The sequence below is a fragment of the Sparus aurata genome, chromosome 1, assembly GCF_900880675.1.
Source record: "Sparus aurata chromosome 1, fSpaAur1.1, whole genome shotgun sequence".
Classification (NCBI taxonomy): domain Eukaryota; kingdom Metazoa; phylum Chordata; class Actinopteri; order Spariformes; family Sparidae; genus Sparus; species Sparus aurata.
In genome coordinates this window covers 6397052-6417866 of record NC_044187.1, presented here as the reverse complement: position 1 = coordinate 6417866, position 20815 = coordinate 6397052, and the positions used below count along the sequence as shown (strand labels likewise).

Here is a 20815-nt window from a genome sequence, read left to right as displayed (position 1 = left end):
CTGTTTCGGATGCCCCTGGGACGCCTCCCTCGGGAGGTGTTCCTGGCATGTCCCGCCGGGAGGAGACCCCGAGGAAGACCCAGGACACGCTGTAGTGACTATGTCACTCAGCTGGCCTGGGAACGCCTTGGGATCCTCCCGGAAGAGTTGGAGGAAGTGTCCGGGGAGAGGGAGTCTGGGTGTCCCTGCTCAGGCAGCTGCCCCCGCGACCCGGCCCTGGATAAGCGGACGAAAATGGATGGATGGATCTATTGCATATTTAATACAAATGTTATGAAGAAACAGAAATATCAGACTATAAATGCAGGTCAGCAGGTTTTGTTGACGGTGCTGTACAACACAACTGAATCCTCTGCAGCTCCCTGACCTCTGTATCTGAGAAGAAGAAAAGATATTGTATGAAATAAAACAATTCTCATCCCAACAGTGATAATAATAAAGACAGATCAGATGTATTTTTAAAGTGAAGTCATTTTAATCTTGCACAGTGTTCCTGTATGAAGAGCTGCTCACCTCAGGGCGGTACTGGCACTGTTATATCTGACAGCAGCGTACTCGACTTCCTGTTGCTCCACGTGTCTTCCAGGCTGAGCTGGTCTGATGTTGGAGTACAGATTATCTGCCTGGTTGTTGGAGAAGTGGACGCTGGTGTAATGAACGTCCTCCTGCTCCTCCGGCTGTCCCTGCTCAGGTAGACATAAACAGAATTACTTTCAGCTACATATTTTATATGAGTCTTTCATTTGAACAGTGCATTCTTACAGAGGATTGAAACCAGGATGAAAACAGCCGAAGCAGAAGCAGCTGTGGTAATAATGGAACTAATATCCCTGTTGTCAAAAGTGCAACATGAAGTCCTCCTCTGTCAGATGAGTTTTCTAGAAGCCCTTAAAGACACAGAGTGACTCAGCAGTATGAATAAACAGGAGCCAGACTGGGTTTTATGTCTTCTAGAGTTAAATACAGAACTATCCTCACCTGTTCCCTGTCGTCTGGTCTCTCTTCAGCCTCAGTAGATTCCCTGGAAGTCTTCTTTTTCCTGGTTAGAAGAGTTAATTAAAACATATACGAACAATTAATTGCAGTGATTGAACATTCAGTGATTCAGTAGAACAGAACTGCTCACCTGATCCACAGGAAGACAGAGAGGGATATGATAGCCAGGAGAACGACAGTGATTGTTCCAGCAGCCACTGATTTCCCTGATCCTAAGAAATGGTGATTAAAAGAAAACAGACAGTAAATCAGAGTGTTACAGCATGTTTTGTTCTGTTGGTCCCATAGAGTGATATATGATAAAACAAGGGGACAAAACAAAGATTTCCTGGATAATAGTGCATGTCTGCGTATTAAATCAATGAATGTCCTGCTCAGTATAGGTGGACTATCTGTCAGGCTGTGGACACATGTAGTATAGTACATGACATAGAGATTAGGTTGAAACATAAACTCCACAGTGCTCTCTGCCAGACAAAACATGTAATGCACAGTTTTTGAATTACATTAGATTACATCTCTGACATAATGTGAATAAACTGATATGGTTAAATATTTTGACTGCATTTTGAGTCCAAATGTACAATCAAGTTCAAGTGAAAACAACCATGTCATGTTTCACTGCTGTAAATGCACAGGAGTAAAATGAGTATGTCAGAGATTTTCTCAGTCGAGGTCTAAAGAAGCCAATAGGACAGTATCATCTGTGTACAACAATACACCATCCTAACAAACCAATAAATGGGCAGTTTTCACAGCTGGGCTCAACACTGACATTATTTCCACATGTATTATGAGCAGGAGATCACAACTCACTGCAGGTGAATGAAGATAACTCACCTGCCACAGTCAGATGTACGGTGGTTTTGTTTCTTCCTCTTCTGTTCTGGACTTCACAGGAATAATTCCCACTGTGTTCAGCTCTGAAGTCAGTGATGGTGAAGATCTGTCCTGATGCTTTTGGTGAGTCTTCATTCTCCTTGTACCAGGTGTAATTAGCTGCTGGGTTAGCATCACTGCTACAGGTCAGAGTCACTGAACTGCCCTCCACTATCTCAGCAGAGGGACTAACTGACACAGAGGGAAGCTTTGGAGCATCTGGAGGAGAAAACATGAGCACATTTTACATTTTAACTTTAAGATTGCAGATCAGTTTCAGAGGAATAACAGATGAAATACAATACAGGAAATATTAGTCACAGAGTAGGTGGTGCAGGTTAATTCAACCCTTTGCAACATCTGTTAAATAAAACTAGTGGCTGTGTTTTTAGGTTTTGTGCAAAATTGTCAGATTTCATTTGTGACACAAAATCCTTCCATCATTTGTTCATTCTTTAAAACGTGTGTGTGGTTGTGTGGTTGTGTGATTGTGTGTGTGTGTTAGAGCAACTTGTTCCTGTTCCATTTTTAAGAGTAAACTGTGATAAATTACATCACACAAATGTGTTTCAAATGTGTTCTAAATACTGGGAAAGTGGAAAAGAAAATTATATCAATTCTGATCTCCAGTGAATTTATGGCACCAACTGATGATGCTGGTTCTGTAATTTAACTGTGTGGGAAACAAAACGTTTTCTCTTCCTACAATCCTAAAATTTGTGGCCATGTAAAAAAAACAATTTTGTTTCCATCAAAATATTTGTGGCAACACAAACTATATAAGTACTAAACATCATGTCTCAGAGACAGAGTTGATAACAGGACTCTGGACACATTAGATGTTGGATGTGTATTTATGTGTGGCAGCATCTGAAACTTTAGAGGTGGTTTTCTGGATCAATGAACATCTGTGCAGATCTGGAAACAGTTTGTAAATCAAACATCATTTCATCATCTACTGTAGCTGCTCAGTGAACAACAGCAGCAGACTGTGAAGGTGAAACAGGCAGAGCTGGAGAAAGTGCACCATCAGCAAAACACCTGACTGGGTAATAAAGTTTTAAAAAGTCGTCATTAGTTGATTTAAATCAGCTGCATTTTACTCACATGTCACATTAACATAGATGTATTCAGACGTCCTCCTCCCCAGCTCGTTCTCAGCTGTACAGTAATACTCTCCAGAGTCAGAGGACTGGAAGGAGCTCAAGACAAGCTGTAGTTCTTTACTGAGAGGTTGAAGGTCTGGATCTCCATTCTTCTTGTACCAGGTGTAATTAGCTGCTGGGTTAGCATCACTGCTACAGGTCAGAGTCACTGAACTGCCCTCCACTATCTCAGCAGAGGGACTCACTGACACAGAGGGAAGCTTTGGAGCATCTGGAGGAGAAAACATGAACACATTTTACATTTAATTTCAATATGTGTGTTGACATTAGAGGTCCACATTCAGCACACATCAGAAAAACTAAAGCGAGTTCATCTTACTTTTAATTCAAATTGAAAACATGCAGCAGAAAAAATACTCAAATTGTCTCACAGTTCATCAGTGCTGAAGGCAGCAGATCAATGAAATGATCCTGGTTCAGTGTCTTTGGACAATTTCATGTTTACTCATCAACTCTAGTAGTTAAATAAGAGGAGTGCACATGAAATCTTTTAACAAGTTGGCAAAAGAACATGAGTGGAAAGAATGAAGTTAGATACTTCATGGTCTTCATGTTTTGTGAACTAACCAGAATCAAAACAGTTAAAACCTGAAACCATCAAGTGTTTTGTGTCAGAAATTAGAGTTTGGTTAATAACAAATTAATTAATGAAAGTTTCAACAAAAGATAAGAGCAGATAAACATGGAATCACTGTGAGGTGTATTGTAAATGAAAAATAACTGACATGCTAAAGACATGAAGGTAAATCTTGTTTTACATAATCTCCAGTGTGAGCTGATATTTAACTGTTTAATTTTGCAGACAGACAATGAAAGATATTTATGCATCATGTCTACAATCTCATGGGGCTGTGATTTGGTTGTCACCCAATTCTGCACAATGAATCACCAAATACCACTGAATTACATCTAGTTAAGCTCCAGTACAACAGGTCGGCTCAAAAGGCTCCACCAGGTGTTATTTCAGTGGACGACTGTAAGTAAACTCACACAGTGGAGGAGAGCGGAAGTTCTCATGTCCTTCTACAGCACAGGAAAAGCTGTCTGTAGGAGTGAAGTAGTCTGAATAAGAAGAAGATGTTTGTCTCTGAATGATCCGTCCATTCTTGTACCAGACGTAGAGAAGACGACCAGGTAGAGGACAACTGCTGTGACACTTCAGCACTGCCCAGAGTTCAGAGGGATAGACATGTGAGCTGTTCACCTTCACCTGCAGATCTGAATATGTGAATAACAAACACGAGTCTTCATTTATACAGAATGTCCACACACACACACACACACACACACACACAAAGGTAGTTAACACGGAACTTAATTAATATTCAGCTGAAATATTACCTGTGACAGACAAAGTGACTCCAGGTTTCCCAGAATATTTCCCACTTTCTTGGTCTGTAATGAATCTGAACTTGTACTCAGCTGAGTCGCTCTCTCTCAGGTCTGTGATTCTCAGAGTGCAGATGTTGTTACTACAGTAATACTGCACACGACCTGAATACCCTGGTTCATTTTTCAGATCTGTATGATTCTCATTCACCACTGTCCTGAACCAGAATCTGTTCTCAACTCTCTGTACAGTGGATGGGTATGTGTAGGTGCAGCTCATGTCCACTGTTGATCCTTTTAAGGCACAGATCTCAGTAGAGCTGTAAGTCACTCCCCAGCCATCCTGACCCTGTATCACTGTAACACAGAGAACATCAGAAAACACAATGACACTGAATAACTAGTTAACAGTTAACAGTTAATGAGTTAATCAAACAAAATTCATCAAAACACCAACATGCAGGGGAGGAAAGGTAACATGGAAGTGCTTCAAAATCCTTGATTATAGGCCTGTCACGATAAACAATAATCCAATGAATCGTATGATAAATAAAAATGAGCTCGATAACTTTGTCCGCCTCGATAATATCCATTTGCATGCTTGTTTGTTTTCCTCGTGTCTCTCACGTAAAGCCTCTTGTCCGTCACTCTGTCTCTGTGTGGGGAGGCGGGGCCCTGCTCCTGACATGACACAGCGTCACAGTTGCCAAGTCCGCTTATTAACAGCGACTTTGGGCTTGTCGCTTATAAATATTGGTATACGCGGGTTGCGGGTTTTTGGGCTTGTTGTTAAAGTGTTCCTCTTCCTGTCGTATTGCATGTCATATTGTTTTGAAGCCCTGGAAGTAAAACTAAAAACGATTATAACATATAAAAACAATAATAAACACTATGATACAATGCAATACATTTCTGGATTCAGGGTGATATTCATGTGTGTGAAAAGTGTAATAATCTCTCTTTTTCTCTTTCTCTCGTGATATCTGGCAACACTGCACAGAGTGCAGCATGAGAGCCCCGAGAGGAGTAGCAAGCCAGAGGTAACGCTAGTTGAGATTTGACGGAATAAAAACAAGGATGGAATTGGTTTCAAAGCCAAACGCGACAGCTGCAGTGTGGGAGCTCTTCGGATTCAAACCGAATGACCGTGGTGAACCACTTACATGAGACAGTGTGACCACATTTTACATTCAGTCGGGCAGGTGCCACCAGTGAATTTGCTGGTATTTTTTTCTTAACACTGGCACGTGGAAGGGGCGAATCAAAGAATCTGGAATCACAGGTGGCAGGCCGATGTGTGTGGAGGGGGAGGGTCCTAAAGTTGTTCCGAGCGCGGAAGGAGAAGGTTTCACTTTCCCTTTTCAACTCTTAATAAAGAGAGAATTGTGGGGAACACAACATTTGCAGGTAATGCTGCACTTCACAGTTAAAACATAACACATTGGTCACTCACAGACAGTGTAGTTTGCTATGTCACTAAAGAGATGCAGCCCTTTAATAACGTCCAAAAGCCGGCATTTCGACAAATGCTGCAAACATTTGACGACCACTACAAATTGCCTGGGAGAACAAACCTGTCAAAAACAACAATTCCACAACTGTACAGCGTGAAAGACGACATACTAAAGAGTTTGGTTTATTGTTGTTGGTTGGTTGTAATTCAATTCAAGCACAATTTTTACTAACAGACACAGAGTCCTTTTTAGTTATTGTTTCTGGTTGTTTTGTTTATTAATTTTGGATATATAAAATGTCTTCTACACATTCCAATTGCAATTTCAAATATTCTTTAGAAATAAAAGTTCATTGATCTTTGAAAGGGTGTACTTGCATTATTATTACATTATCATTATATTAATTAAAAATGGTTTCAAAACGACAATGTTATCGCTAATCGCAATAATTTCTGGGACAATTTATCGGCCAGCAAATTTCTTATGGTGAAAGGCCTACTTGAATATCAGACTAATTACTGTCATCAACAGTTCTTAATCATGCGTCAACAAAAAGTCGTCCACACAGAAAATTACTAAAAACATATTTTACACACTTTTCTGAGATGCTGAAGAAAAGTTGTACAAAATACTCATGTTTCTCCACCCACATGTTAACTTCCCTTTAATAGGCACTTTCTAACTAATGCTTTAAATAAATAACACTTTATGACTTTTGCATGTTATTTCTGAATGACACCAGGATGAACACAAACAAAGGAAGAGTGGAAGATGTAAACATGCTTTCTACAGTAGTGATGGGATCGGCAGTTCTTTTTACTGTACTGAATCTCTAGAATCCGTTCATTAAAATGATTCATTCAAAAGATTCGTTCACCGAATCGTTCAGTGCTCTCCAACTCCCTGAACTGATAAGCAGCCAAACGATCCGTCATTCAGTTCATGATTCAGCCCTGAGGTTCACTTTTACCTACTGAGGAAGGGTGCGTCCACGGACTATACTACACAATCATTTGTGGGAGGCGCAGCGCTGCTTTGAGTGGTATACATGCACTAAAATTATTACACAGTGAAAGTGTCCTCTGTGCACAGTACAGGATGTTAGCAACACAGCGCTAGTTTTAGCAGTACGGTTACTAGACGTGAATCAACTCCTCTGCCCTGAGTGAGTGAGTGAGTGACACAGCGCCACTTTCAGCACAGTATGTGAACGAGAATCACCTCATCAGCGACAGTTCTCTGTATGCACTAGGTTCGCGAATCATGAACGAATCAGTGTGAACGTGACTTAAGTCCTCACAGTTCTCTGTGTAAGTCGCGGCAGTTCCACTCCCGGCCGGCATGCTCGCGGCTGAGCTCAACTGAACTGAGAAAGGAACGAATCAGCCCAGGAAGTGATTTCGTTCACTTCGTTCACTCAAAAGATTTGTTCGTTTGAACGACACATTCGCGACCAACACAACACTATTCTACAGTTAAACTCAGTGTGCACCCAGTCTGAAGGTGCAGTGAAGTGAACAGGAATGTATTGAACCTGTGACCTTTAATGCAGTTTACTGACCAGGATAAGAGGAGAAATATTATTGATTAGAGTCTGTGCTGTTCTTGGTCAGTTCTCTCTGTTCACTCTGTGATCTGGATGCTGCTGAGGTAAGTGTGAAAACTACAAAAATAAAAGCAGAACACTGAGGTGTCAAACTGCTTCATGCAGCTATGATGTAATGATAAGCAGTCTGTATATAGCATGGAAACATCACACTGACGTCAGACAGCACTAACAGAACTAGCAGGGAGTGGTGCGGATGTACGATCATTTACAAGAAGTACAGTCAGTTTTTGGGGTTTTACTGTGAGAACAATATCCCTCCAAAAAACTTGACTGTGATAAAAGTAGCTGCAGATACAAACTAATCGTCCTCCACATGAGCTGCTGCTTCTGCAGCCAGGGTCGACTTTAGAACACATTAAACAGGAAGAGAAGGGAAAAGTTCTGAAAAGCCAAAACATTCTCAGTTCACAGCGTGTAAAAGTGCTGAGCACACAGCTACTTCATGCAAAAGTCCAGATTCCCTCTTTAAATGCAGTAAATGTAACTGTACCTGACACAGAGAGAAGGAAGACGACAAATCCACTCACTGCTGCAGTTAAACTCATATCTGCTCCTCTGATCTCTCTGTGAGGTTTCAGAGACAATAAAACATGTCAGCAGATAAAATAATGATGCACACAGGAGGTTTACAGTATCAGTCACATCTACAAACAATTCTACTTACAATGAAGACGGACGTCGTCTTGAAAGAAGCCGTTCCTCAGTCGTCAGTGAGCAGAAGTCAGATATCAGGCTCTTAAACCACTAGATGTACTTCCTCTTTAGCTTATTAACATACATGACGTGCCAAGTGCGAGTCAACACCCACATCAGACTAAAGTTGTGTTTAACACACATAGTTCAAGATGACTGGTAGGATCTGATGAGGACACACAACGGTTTTAATGATTTTGGCTCATTTAGGTGGTTTAGATTGATAAACTGTGTCCAACATGTAGATCGGGATAAAATCAAAAAAGTGTGACCTAACATTTGAAAAAACAGCCAAACCTCACAGTGTGCAGAGAAACAGAACATGACTATCTGCATGGCTACACACCACTGAAGGTAAGAGAGAAAGTGTCTTTATGTAATTTGGGTGAACTGACCCTTTAAAGCAGACAGAGGAGGAAGCACTCACAGTGATGAAGCCTGAATGTGCCACACTTAAACTTCCCCACTAGAGGGCAATGAACCATCAGAGATACTGAATCAGGAGCCTGAAACAACATTTAATCCTCCATCACTGAATGTTACATTACATTCAGATTTACTTTATTTTCACATTTTATCACCAAAACTTCATTTTAACTTGTTTACACTGGACATCTAATTTATGAAGCATCACAGGTAGAAACCGTGATTCAACAGCAAGGTGAGGACCCTGCTAAGGACCCGGGATTCTGCGTTTATGTCTGAGAACCTGCAGGACTACAAGCAAGCTCAGCGAAGCCTGAGGAGAGACATCAATGAGGCCAAACGCAGCTACAAGCAGCGCATAGAGGAGCACTTTAACAGCAACAACTCCAGAAGCATGTGGCAGGGGAGAAAGACTCTGACTGGCTATAACAACAGCTACACAGCCACCAACTCCACAGACCGCACACTGCCAGACTACTTCAACCACTTCTTTTCTTGTTTTGACAGCCAGATTGCTGCTGACACACACCCTGCTCTACCAGGGAAGGACAACACCATTCAGCTGGACCAACATCAGGTCAGATCCACCCTGCGTAGAGTCAACGCCAGGAAAGCAGCTGGTCCAGACGGAGTCACCGGTAGGATTCTCAAGTCCTGCACAGACCAGCTAGCTGAGGTATTCACCACCATCTTCAACCTCTCGCTACTACAATCTGCAGTCCCCACCTGCCTGAAGTCAGCCACCATCATTCCAGTCCCAAAGAAAGGTACAGTGAACTGCCCTAATGACTGTCGCCAAGTTGCTCTCACCCCCATAATCACAAAATGTTTTGAGAGACTCATCCTCTCTCACATTAAATCTGCCCCCCCTGCTGACCTGGACCAACACCAGTTTGCCTATCGAGTGAACAGATCACCAGAGGATGCTCCACTCCACACAGCCCTGACACACCTGGACCAGCCCAACACGTATGTAAGAGTGCTGATTGTGGACTTCAGCTCAGCATTCAACACGGTCATCCCCCATAAACTGATCTACAAACTGAGCAACCTGGGCTTAGGCAGTTCACTGTGCACATGTATACTGGACTTTCTTAGCAACAGACCACAACACATCAGGATGGGAGGCCACACATCATCCACTCTCATCCTGAACACTGGCACACCACAGGGATGTGTCCTCAGCCCACTCCTCTACTCCGTCTTCACCCATAACTGCTCCCCCATCCACCCCAACAACACTATCGTCAGATTTGCTGATGACACGACCATCGTAGTATTGATGACAAATAAAAACAAGTCAGCCAACAGGGAGGAGATTCAGCATCTGACAGAATGGTGTTCAGAAAATAACCTGGACTTAAACACCTCAAAGCCAAGGAACTGATTGTGGATTTCCGGAAATCCAAACGCACAGAGCTCTCTGCCCTCTACATGCACAGGAGGAGGTAGAGAGGGTAGAGAGCTTTAAGTTCCTTAGGGTTCACATCTCGGCCGACCTCACCTGGACCACACACATCTCTCATCAGGTGGGGAAGGCCCAACAGAGACTTTACTTCCTCAGGAAGCTGAAGCACGCTCACCTCCCTCAACACCTGCTGACCAACTTCTATCAGTCAGCGATAGAAAGCGTCCTGACCTACTGCTGCACGGTGTGTTCTCCAGCTGCACAGCACAGGACAGGAAGGACCTGCAGCGGGTGGTGAGGACAGCGGAGCGTGTCATCAGGACGACACTACCCCCTCTCAGAGACATTTACACTGGCCAACTCAAAAAGAAGGCCAGCTGTATTGTTAAGGACCCCACTCACCCCGGACATTACCTGTTCTCCCCCCTGCCCTCTGGGAAGAGATATAGATCCATCAGATCTAAAACAAACTGACTGAAGGACAATTTCTTCCCACAGGCAGTGAAATGCACATTTTTTTTTCTCAAAACAATGACAATAAAAATCTATTCTATTCTAGTGATTGAGTTCAGGAGTCCATAGTTCAGAGTAGTGATCAAAAACTTTACACCCTTTATAATCAGGGTGTTGCATAAACATGGACTTTTATTCTGAAAGGGCTTCACATTTAGAGAATCTGGATCTACTCTGCTTCATTCAAGCAACCCAAAATAATTTAACTGACCCCAACAGAGATGTACGTCTCAAATATAAGTTCAAGTCCTCCTCAATAAAAACTTTCTCTGTGCATCTTCATATCAGCAACATCCCAAATCATCAAGAACCATTAAACTGTGGCACATTTCATTCTTATGGACACAAAATGTGAGAAAGAAGCCAAAGCTAAAGGACAGAGTTGAAGTCAAATGTCTTGATATCCGGTGAACAAATAATAATCTCAAACATTAACAGAAGAATAATTAGTTTAAAGCTGAAGTTTAAACATTCTGCACACTAATGTTTCACCTACAGAGCTGTCCAACAGCTCCTTCACTTGTTGTGGAAGCTGGCTGTTGATTTGACTCAGCAGCAGAAATAATTGGAAAATGTAACATCTGTCAAAGTGTTTTACTACTGGACTTATGTTTGGTGTTAATGTGTGAAAATATAAACTGTACATGAAGTAAAATGTGATGCTCTCAGCTCACTGTCTCACTTTGAACACACTTTATTGGCTTTGTCAGCCAGGACAGGTGAAAACCCAGAAGCTGATCAGAGACTTTTCAGATATTATTTATTATTCTGTAGAATTTCAAAATACATTTTGTTTAACAACTCATCAATGTCTATAATATAACTGACTGTACAGGTTAAAATAAGCTCTCACAGTTTAAGCAGTAAGCTGATCTGAACAATAAATCATGTCTGACAGCTGGACATGATTCAGTTGAAGCTGCCGACTCCACGTTCTTCTAAACTTCCTGCTACATGCTGCTGCTGACTGTCTGTGCTGCTGACTCCTACCTGCTGCTGCTACTGAAAACTCAACATGAAAACTTTTGGAGCTGAAGGTAAATGTGTCCACTTCCCCCACATCCTCCACAGCCTCGCTCTCCTCTGTGACATTTCAATGTGGTACTTCTTTGTGTCCATCAGGTGAGTCCTGCCTCTGGTTCAGCTGCATCTGAAGAGAATCACAGAACACATGTGTAAAGTTTTAGTTGTGACTGTGACTGTAAATCTAAAGTCGGGATATTTTATTGGATGCAGGAGTCTCTAACCTGACTGGACTTCACAGCATGTCTTCCTGCTGCTCTGTGTCTTCTGTCTGTGCTGCAGTGAAGTCTGAGACGTTCTCATACTCAGGACAAGAGTCCAACTGATGAGGAGAGACGACAAAATGAGGCTCAAAGGACCTCGTTCATGAACCGACATCAAATCAGATCAGCCAAGTTATTATGACTGTGATATAGAGGAGGTTTTGTCAAGACGGCCTCTCTCTCTGTCTCACCTCTATCATCTCGACAGGTTCTTGTGGTTCAGTGGTGGAGCTCAGAGTTTTCTTCTTCCTGGATTGAGTCCAACAACAACAAATACAAAATTCCACATTGAGAAACTCATATCACTAAAACTAAATGAAGTCTGAAGAAGAAAACAAAAGAGCAAATGGATTCTGATTGTTTCACCTCATCCACAGACTCAGGAGAAGAAGAGGAATCAGCATCAAGACCACCACAGTCACCCTGATGATGTTCATTATCATTGTTGAATTCACTAGAAATACACACATATATGTGATGAGAATCAATAAATCACTCTTCCAGGTGATGCTGTCTGTTAATCAGTCAGTCAGAGTCCTCCACCTCTGTCATGATGGAGGTTCCTCCCTGAACACAGCTACAGAAAAACTGTCTCTTAACGCAGACAGGAAATGTTATTTTCTCTGCACCAGTTATGAGTTGTTACATATTAACATGTTAATCTTGGCTGGTGCAGTAAACAGGTGTGTGTGCAGGTGAATGAAGATAACTCAACTGCCACAGTCAGATGTACGGTGGTTTTGTTTCTTCCTCTTCTGTTCTGGACTTCACAGTAATAATTCCCACTGTGTTCAGCTCTGACGTCAGTGATGGTGAAGATCTGTCCTGATGCTTTTGGTGAGTCTTCATTCTCCTTGTACCAGGTGTATTTAGCTGATGGGTTAGCATCACTGCTACAGGTCAGAGTCCCTGAACTGCCCTCCACTATCTCAGCAGAGGGACTCACTGACACAGAGGGAAGCTTTGGAGCATCTGGAGGAGATATGAACATATTAACATTAATTTCTGGATGCAGATGAGTTTTCATGGGTGCAACTTGATATTTAATTGTTTATTATATATGATATTACATTACATACACAAGGAATCCCTGGCATATTTCTTCAGAGACTGGTAACGTTTAACTGGGCCTAGATAGCACACAGCATAGCATAGCACAACTAAGCACAGGACTTTTAACTCTGGTTGATGTAAGACACATGTGTTCGATCTACGTGTTTATTCTCTGTTTTGGTGTTTTTGTGATCTCAGGTCAGGTTATTGGTAGTTTGCTTTAACACACAGTTATTTTCACAGGGTCTTTGCGTGCAACTAACCTTCTTCTATAATGTGGCATCATGTCATATGCGCATACACTCCTTCAGCATGGAGCACATCACACCCACATGTGATATCATTGAGCTCATGATGTGAGCACTACCATTGTTTGTTTGTTTTTCCAGACACACACACACACACACACACACACAGCTGTATATAGTACATGTTAGATTGTGTGTTTTCATCTTTGTGTTAAATTAATAACCCTGATAATCATGAATTATTATTGATAGCCAAATTTAACCCAAAAATTCATACTAATGTGTTAAGCACTACATATCGTGCCCTGTATCCTGTGCATACGGTGCCCCGTGTGTGGCAATATACTGTGGCAATCATTCATAAATGTGCAATATCAATTTCAGTGCCTAGAAGAATGTCTTGCTAACTGTAAGCGTCAGCACTATTGGGTATAAAAAAGGCATTTAGTAAATTCTCTCAACAGTGAAGGGAAATGAAAATCAGAAAACATCACTTCGATAAGATGTATCACATTAATAAGAGCTGAAGAAAGTCATATGATGATGATGATGGGTTTTAACTTACACTAAACTCTGAACATAACTTAGTTATTTGTCTGTTTCAGAATGCAGTTAGAGGCACTTTCCCCTCACTCACTTAGTATAACTGTATAAGCGATCTGTCTGCAGTCGGCCGACACTGTGTTAATCCTGGACTTCACAACTGGAGCATCTCTGGCCTGTTCTCAGTGTAGTCTGGCGGTGGCCTCAGTTTGGACATGAGCCGTGATCATTTGAACCAAACTTTTATTAAAGCAAAATAGAACTAATACAAAACAGAACTAGGAAAAGTCTAAACAAATACAATACAGAACAGAAGGGATGGAGAACAGTGATAGGTATGAAAATAAAGTCGAATAATTATAATTAACTGTGATAGTAATGCGGTATAAGTTACTGGAAATAAAACCAAGTGATATTGAAACTGGTAAAAAAGAGAAAAAAGCAATGCAGTGGAAACAAACTGTATGGACAGATAGATGTTTGTACTTGACTGGATCTTTGAGGAGATGTTCTTTCAGTAAAATATGGCTCTTGGTTAAAATCTTGTGGCAGTAGCAGTTTGAGACTAAATGTGCAGATAATGAGAAAAATATATACATGGGTAGAATTAAATGATATTAACTACATTATTATACATCATATATACATGACATTACACTGCAGATATACAGCATGTCCAAAGCCTCTAGTTCTATAAATGTTTGGCATGTCAACAACACAGTGTCATTATAAAACTATAAAAGGTAGCAATGCAGAGCAATGTTTGTACAAGTGGGCAGAAGTCCATCTATCTATCTATCCATCCATCCTAAGTTTTCCTGTTAGGTGGCAACCTCTAGTGGCTGTACTAATGATTACAGTAGCAACAAAAGAAATCAGGAAAGAGACTGCAGTTCTAGTCCAGCTTGAAACCAAAGTTCAGGTGTAGTTAACCAATAGTTGTCAATACATGTTACAAAAACACAAAATGCTAAAGTCCGGGGATCTACAGTGTCCACGCTGACCATGAATGTCACTACAAAATATTAATAGAAATCCATCTAGTAGATGTTGAGCTGTTTCAGTCTGGAAAGTCTTGACAGTGGTGGTAGAACCAAACAACTAGCTGTGCCATGTTGAGACTGATGTTGTTAGCATAGATGGGAATGAAAGTATAATAAAATGGCAGTCAAGAGATTTCTATTGCCTTCAACGGTTTTGTTTGTTGACTGTACTGTACAGTGCAGATGGATCCTCCCCAGTTTCTGGACCTCTGCTTCTAAGATGACAAATAAAACAAAAACAAATTAAATCTTGAAACGAAATTAACGAATTCAAATTCTTTATGTTGACAGTAAAAATAAACAAAAAAGGTTGTGTGTTTTACTGAGGATAATGTTCCTTCTGAGAAGAGCTGCTTACCTCGGGGCAGCACTTGCCCTGTTAAATCTGACAGCAGCGTACTCGACTCCTTCTCCCTCCTCGTTTCTGTGGTGTCCGCCTGGTCTGATGTTGGAGTACACAGGCTCTGTCTGGCTCGTAGAGAACTGGACACTGGCATAGTGAAGGTCATCCTGCTCCTCCAGATGATTGGGTACACAGAGAAAACACAAAATTGCTTTTACATTTCATAACTGTGGCATTGTTGAACTTTGGTAGAACATCTTCACTCATCCTCTGTCCTTAACTTATCGTTGTGGCAGACAAAGTGGCTTATTGACATTTAGTGCATGTTGGTGCCTGTTAGTGGCTGTGTTAGTGACAATCTCTGGTTACCTTTTATTGAAAATGAGAATCAGTTAATCTGCAATTAATCTCTGTATTATATTGAAATATCTTGACAAACATCTGTGGGTGAATCTGATTTTCTTTGTCACTTGACCCCTTCAGGAGTTTTTGATTCCACAAAGCCACCTATATCTCGCTGATGTCTCTTCGTCTGCTGCTGTAGCTGCTTCCTCACCAGAGGTATTTGATTGCCAGGAAGCTATCGTGTGAATATCAACATGACAAGCTGCAGAAAAGGCGTAAGTAACAGCATCTGTAGTACCGACTGAACAGATTGTTCTATTTCCCAATAATTTTGGCTGTATTAAAGCATACTCCATACAGTTTGGCGAAGGTGTTTTTTTCAACCTCAGCTCACATAATATGTGTATCATAAACTGTGTATATTACAGACAGGCAGCTAAAACCCATTACAACTATTGTGTTATTCAACCCACTGTCATCACAGCATAAAATCATCCATCCCATGTCTTTTATTCTGTGGTCCTGAAGGAGGTTTTGTATTAGTTTCTATTTTTCAGTAGATAGGGCAATTTACTTGTATTTTGGCCCGCTGACCAACCACATGCTATTTCCCTTGTGTCCTCTAAGGGCCGCTGCCTCATAATTAGACATATAAAAGACCACATTTAATACAAAACAAAAACACTACTATATTTGAAGTATATGGAACAAACTTTTTGTTTTTTCATTCATAAAAACAGTGGCATTATGTAAACATACTGATATTAAAGGGGTTATAATCCTGAAATTGAAGGGATATGTGGTCATTATTATCAGGACAGATGTTGGTTGAAAGATAATAATTAATATATTAATATTTAGTATTTTTAATGGTATTTTTTGTATCAGTTGCATAAGGGTTAAACAACATCCAGTCAGAAAACAAAGGTTTAGATTTATTTTGACATTTTGTGTTTTTTTTTCTGTTATACTCATTTGACCACAAGAGGCAGCAGTGTGCCACCACGTATCCTAAATAAGATGAAAAGCATACATGGTACTCACGGGGAGTTTTCATTTTTCTCTGCGCTCTAAACACGAACAAGATGCATCTATTATATGTTAGGAAGTTATGTAACATGACTGCTATGTTTCTTTTGGTGAGAAATGTGATAAACTTGGTGCTACGCTTTAATACTGTGTATTCAGCCTTCTCATCAATGGGTGTCTACAGTGAATAGTGAATCATGGCTACAACCGAGAGGGAGATGAAGAAAAATTCTTATTTTGGCGAGAAATGACAGAAATCGAGTTGTATGTGTCTGGAATGTAGGTTGGTGTTACAGCCGTGGGCTGGGGCCTCTGAAGATTCCTAGTGTGTTCCTGTGTTTTTTTTTTCCCTCCCTTGTGTTTCCAGTGCCCCTGTCTGTCTCTCTGCAGTTGTGTTTGTGTGTGTCCTGGCATGGGTGTGGCTCTCCCTCCTGGCTCAGCTGAGCTTCTGGAAACTGGTTCTTCACTCCGCCCAGTCTGCACACCTGCCTCTCATCAGATCATCAACCTGCAGCACTTCTACCCTGGCTTTCCAACCACTCACCACCAGACTGTTGTTTCACTACTGTGGTAGATATCTTACGGCTCCTATAGTGCTTTAGCCTCCTTGTGCGTTTTGTGTGCTAAATTGCTGTGTTTCTTTGTGCTCAGGATCATCACCCAGTCTTCAACCCACCAACCCACCATTACCTGCCTGCCACGCTGCCTCACCCATCCCACTCTAAACCAGCCTCATTTGCCTGCCTTCTGTCCTCACCTGACAATAAACACATTTACTGCTCCACACCTGCTGTGTCCTGCACTTGGGTCTCCATTCAAGCTCCCCTTGACAGTTGGAAAACATTCGTCATTTATTCTTCAATTCATGTTGTCCATTAGCAGCGTGAGGACAGTGAAAGTCTAGCATCCATCCACATTAAAGGGATATTCCGGTGTAAGTTTATTGCATTTTCTAACACACCTTGACACCGAGTAGGACCCCCCCTCGAGAGATAAAGTTTGCAGACCGCTAGCTTATGTAGTTTAGCATCCTCAGAAACGACCGTGCGACATTAATACATTGGAGTAAATGGGTCAAGTATAAACCGCCATCAAAAAGCCACAAATAATGCTCAGAACAGCACCAAACTTCAGCACATTAGAAACAGGTACCAGCACATATTTCGAGGCATCAAACATTTGATATCGTTGCAGAATTTGTCGGAAAAGATAAACAAACTCACCACCTGAGAAGCCTTCTTGTTGTGGGGAAGCCCTGTGAGTCGATTACTATAAACTTAACAACAAACTCCGTGACTTGACGTCGCAGAAACGAAACCGGGTGCCGCTGTCACGGCGCTGCAGTCTTTAGCGTTAACCGGGATGCTAGCCAGGCTGCTAACTGTACTCGCTTTGTTACAGCAATCAAACACGCCACACTCCTTTAGCTTCATACTATGCTCTCAGTGTTTGGTGATGCTTACCCCGAATTTCCCCTGCATACTGTCCACTGCGTTACGGTTCTGATCCAGTTTTGCTCTGCCGTCTGCCGTTTGGTAACCCCCACCCACTGGTTGCGTGTTGAGTCAGCTGCGGCACAGTACGGTAGACAGCTGGCGTCGCGAGGCCGAGGAGTTCCCGCGACCGCAGTTATAGGTATGTGTCATAAAACCAATAGGAAGTGTTCCCGACCGAAGGATTAGAAGAAGAGCTGGTGTTTGTCTCGTTTTTGAGATTTGTGTGCTGGTGTCAACACTGACTGTTTTATATTTCGGTACTTGACTTCCTGTCTGCTTGTTGCTAAATTCAGCTGAACTGCTGCGTCGTGCTCCGGCATCCGCCAGATATAAAGTCCTGGTTATCTGTTCCGGAGTATTTGTAATTGCATAGCTTCTGTTCTGCTGAAGCTTTATTAATACCTTGTGGTAATAAAAGGTTGAATCTTTTGACATGTAAAGTCTTTATTTTTTTTTTACACAAAATTACATGTTGTTGTATCGATAAGTATTGGTACCTTTAAGGAGTATCGGTATCGGTATCGGAATCGATAAAATCCTTACGATATACATCCCTATGCATCATTATGTGTAAAATAATGTCTCTCATGTTTAATTTCTGCAATCTGGCTTTAATTTACCACACCTGTGTCGCCAGTTTCTCTATTCTCCACAATGTTTGTATGCAGCCTCTTGTGGTCAAAATGAGTGTTACAGAACGAGGCACTTAGAACATTTTGCACCCTGTTGCACACATGAATAAATGAATGAATGAAAATAAATGGAACTTGAAAATAACAGAAAAAAAACAAAAAACATTCTCACTTGCCCCTCTGGGCTTCCGAAGTGATCTGAAGCCTGTTGACATCAGATCGACACTGAGTGCTTCTCAGTCACAATGTTTAAGTTGCACTTCATGATCGTGACTAAGAACCAGAGCAGGAATTTACATTGAAGTGTTTAACTCTCACCTGTGTCCTGTTGTCCAGTTCATCTCCACGCTGAGGTGATTGCTTTGAAGCCCTGTTTTTTTCTTGTCAAAAGCATAAATTAATTACAAACAAATTAACAACTTAGTGTCCAAACTAACTGCTCAATAGCCTGATTATCAGACATTTATGTTCAAAGCTGAATTAATCTGATCTACTCACCTGATCAGGAAGAAGAGAGCGAGCCCGATGATAGCCAGGATAACAACAGGTGTTGTTCCGATGACTGCTGATTTCCATAATCGTGGTGAACTGTAATAAATAAAAACCTTGTGGTTAGGGTAAGGATTAACCCTAACACTAACTGGGGTCTCGTTTAATTAGTTTGTAACAATGCACTCATCAAGTTAATTGCAGAGATCTAGCAGCAGATTGAAAACACTACAAAAACAGTAAAAACAAGAACAGAGTCCTAACAGGGCAAAACAAGTCAGTAAAAATCAGTTACAGGTCAGTAAAAAAAAAACAAATTGATAGTAGGTCAGAGTAAAACAAGTAAGTAAGTCTAAAAATAGACGGATGTTAATAAAGTATGAGCAATTACAGTAATAGAATATTTTTTTCTCTTCCATATAAGTCTGACTGAGGGTTTGTTTAAATCGTGTTTGATCATTTGACTGCTCATGTTTCGTGCCACATTTGACTTGTTCTTAGTGATTTCACCATATTCTGACATTCATTTCAAAGACTGCAGTATTTTTTTTTAAAACTGACCAGCGTACTCTCAATTTTAAAACAACATCTGTTCAGAACAGTCGACTGCTTGGATATATCTTAGAACGTACATACATCCATACATATATTAAATCAACATGTCTGAAACATACCTGTAAGCTGCAAGGTGGAGTTATGATGTCCTCTTCTGTTCTGGACTTCACAGTAATAATTCCCACTGTGTTTCAGCTCTGAAGTCAGTGATGGTGAAGATCTGTCCTGATGCTTTGGTGAGTCTTCATTCTCCTTGTACCAGGTGTAATTAAGCTGCTGGGTTAGCATCACTGCTACAGGTCAGAGTCACTGAACTTCCCTCCACTATCTCAGCAGAGGGACTCACTGGACACAGAGGGAAGCTTTGGAGCATCTGGAGGAGAACATGTACAGAGAGACAACTAATCAATATTTGTCAACATTTATTTTAGTTCCATTGTCAGTCTAAGTGACTTCCTATGTTGCTCACACTGGACGTCTATAAACACAGACGTAGAGTTGATCTCTCCATACTGATTCTCAGACTGCAGGAGTAGTTCCCTCTGTCCTCAGAGCTGATGGAGGAGAAATGATAGATTGTCTTCTGGTCCTTGAAAAACATCTCCATTCTTCTTGTACCAGGTGTAATTAGCTGCTGGGTTAGCATCACTGCTACAGGTCAGAGTCACTGAACTGCCCTCCACTATCTCAGCAGAGGGACTCACTGATACAGAGGGAAGCTTTGGAGCATCTGGAGGAGAACATGTACAGATTTGTTAGGTTACTTTCACACAGAAGAAAACTAGTCAATGACTTCAGGTTGGCCGCCTCAAAGAAGGAGGAGAATGTCAGTTCTGGAGAGAGACAAAAATAATCCTACAAATCACTTGAACTCAAAGTATTCAGTCAATATTCAGGCAACTTGGCAGTAAGGAAATGAAAGGATGTTAGTTTACTAAGTAGTAAGAGATTTCTTATTATGTGTTATTATTGTAATAGAGTAAATTATTGTAAGAAAAGAGTTTGTTTGGTGAAATGTTTCTGAGAACAGATCTGGTGACCTTGATGTGCAAAGCAGAGGAACTTTATATCCAACAACAAAATAAACACTGTTTGGAGCAAGTTTGGAGATATGTACCATTGATATTAGCTTTAATACTAGCATGTATGATTTGGGAGGGATGTGTGACTCACACTGAACATCTATGAACACAGATGAAGAGGTCTGTCCATGTTGGTTCTGAGCTTTGCAGGAGTAGTCCTCCGTCCTCAGAGCTGATGGAGGTGAGATAATAACTTCC

The 20815-nt window shown here is 41.3% G+C and overlaps 1 protein-coding gene and 2 long non-coding RNA genes across 3 annotated transcripts in view; all 3 read right to left on the bottom strand.

Moving 5' to 3' along the window:
• Positions 1-223: 223 nt before the first annotated feature.
• On the bottom strand, positions 224-1982 carry LOC115587818 (uncharacterized). Its single transcript, XR_003985189.1, has 5 exons — positions 1837-1982; positions 1127-1208; positions 979-1039; positions 514-683; positions 224-375 (listed from the first exon to the last, which is right to left on the bottom strand). It is a non-coding gene; the product is annotated as an uncharacterized LOC115587818 (long non-coding RNA).
• A 9234-nt stretch (positions 1983-11216) lies between these two features.
• Positions 11217-20815, bottom strand: part of LOC115587207 (B-cell receptor CD22-like) — a 56475-nt gene continuing 46876 nt past the window's right edge. The window contains exons 10-12 of the mRNA XM_030426912.1: positions 11951-12008; positions 11721-11818; positions 11217-11623 (exon numbers count right to left, since the gene is read on the bottom strand). Of these exons, the coding sequence (XP_030282772.1) occupies positions 11732-11818; positions 11951-12008 (145 nt within the window). The 3' untranslated portion in view covers positions 11217-11623; positions 11721-11731. The remainder of the gene's footprint in view (positions 11624-11720; positions 11819-11950; positions 12009-20815) is intronic.
• LOC115587896 (uncharacterized) lies at positions 13889-18861 on the bottom strand. Its single transcript, XR_003985222.1, has 3 exons — positions 18810-18861; positions 15005-15156; positions 13889-14861 (listed from the first exon to the last, which is right to left on the bottom strand). It is a non-coding gene; the product is annotated as an uncharacterized LOC115587896 (long non-coding RNA).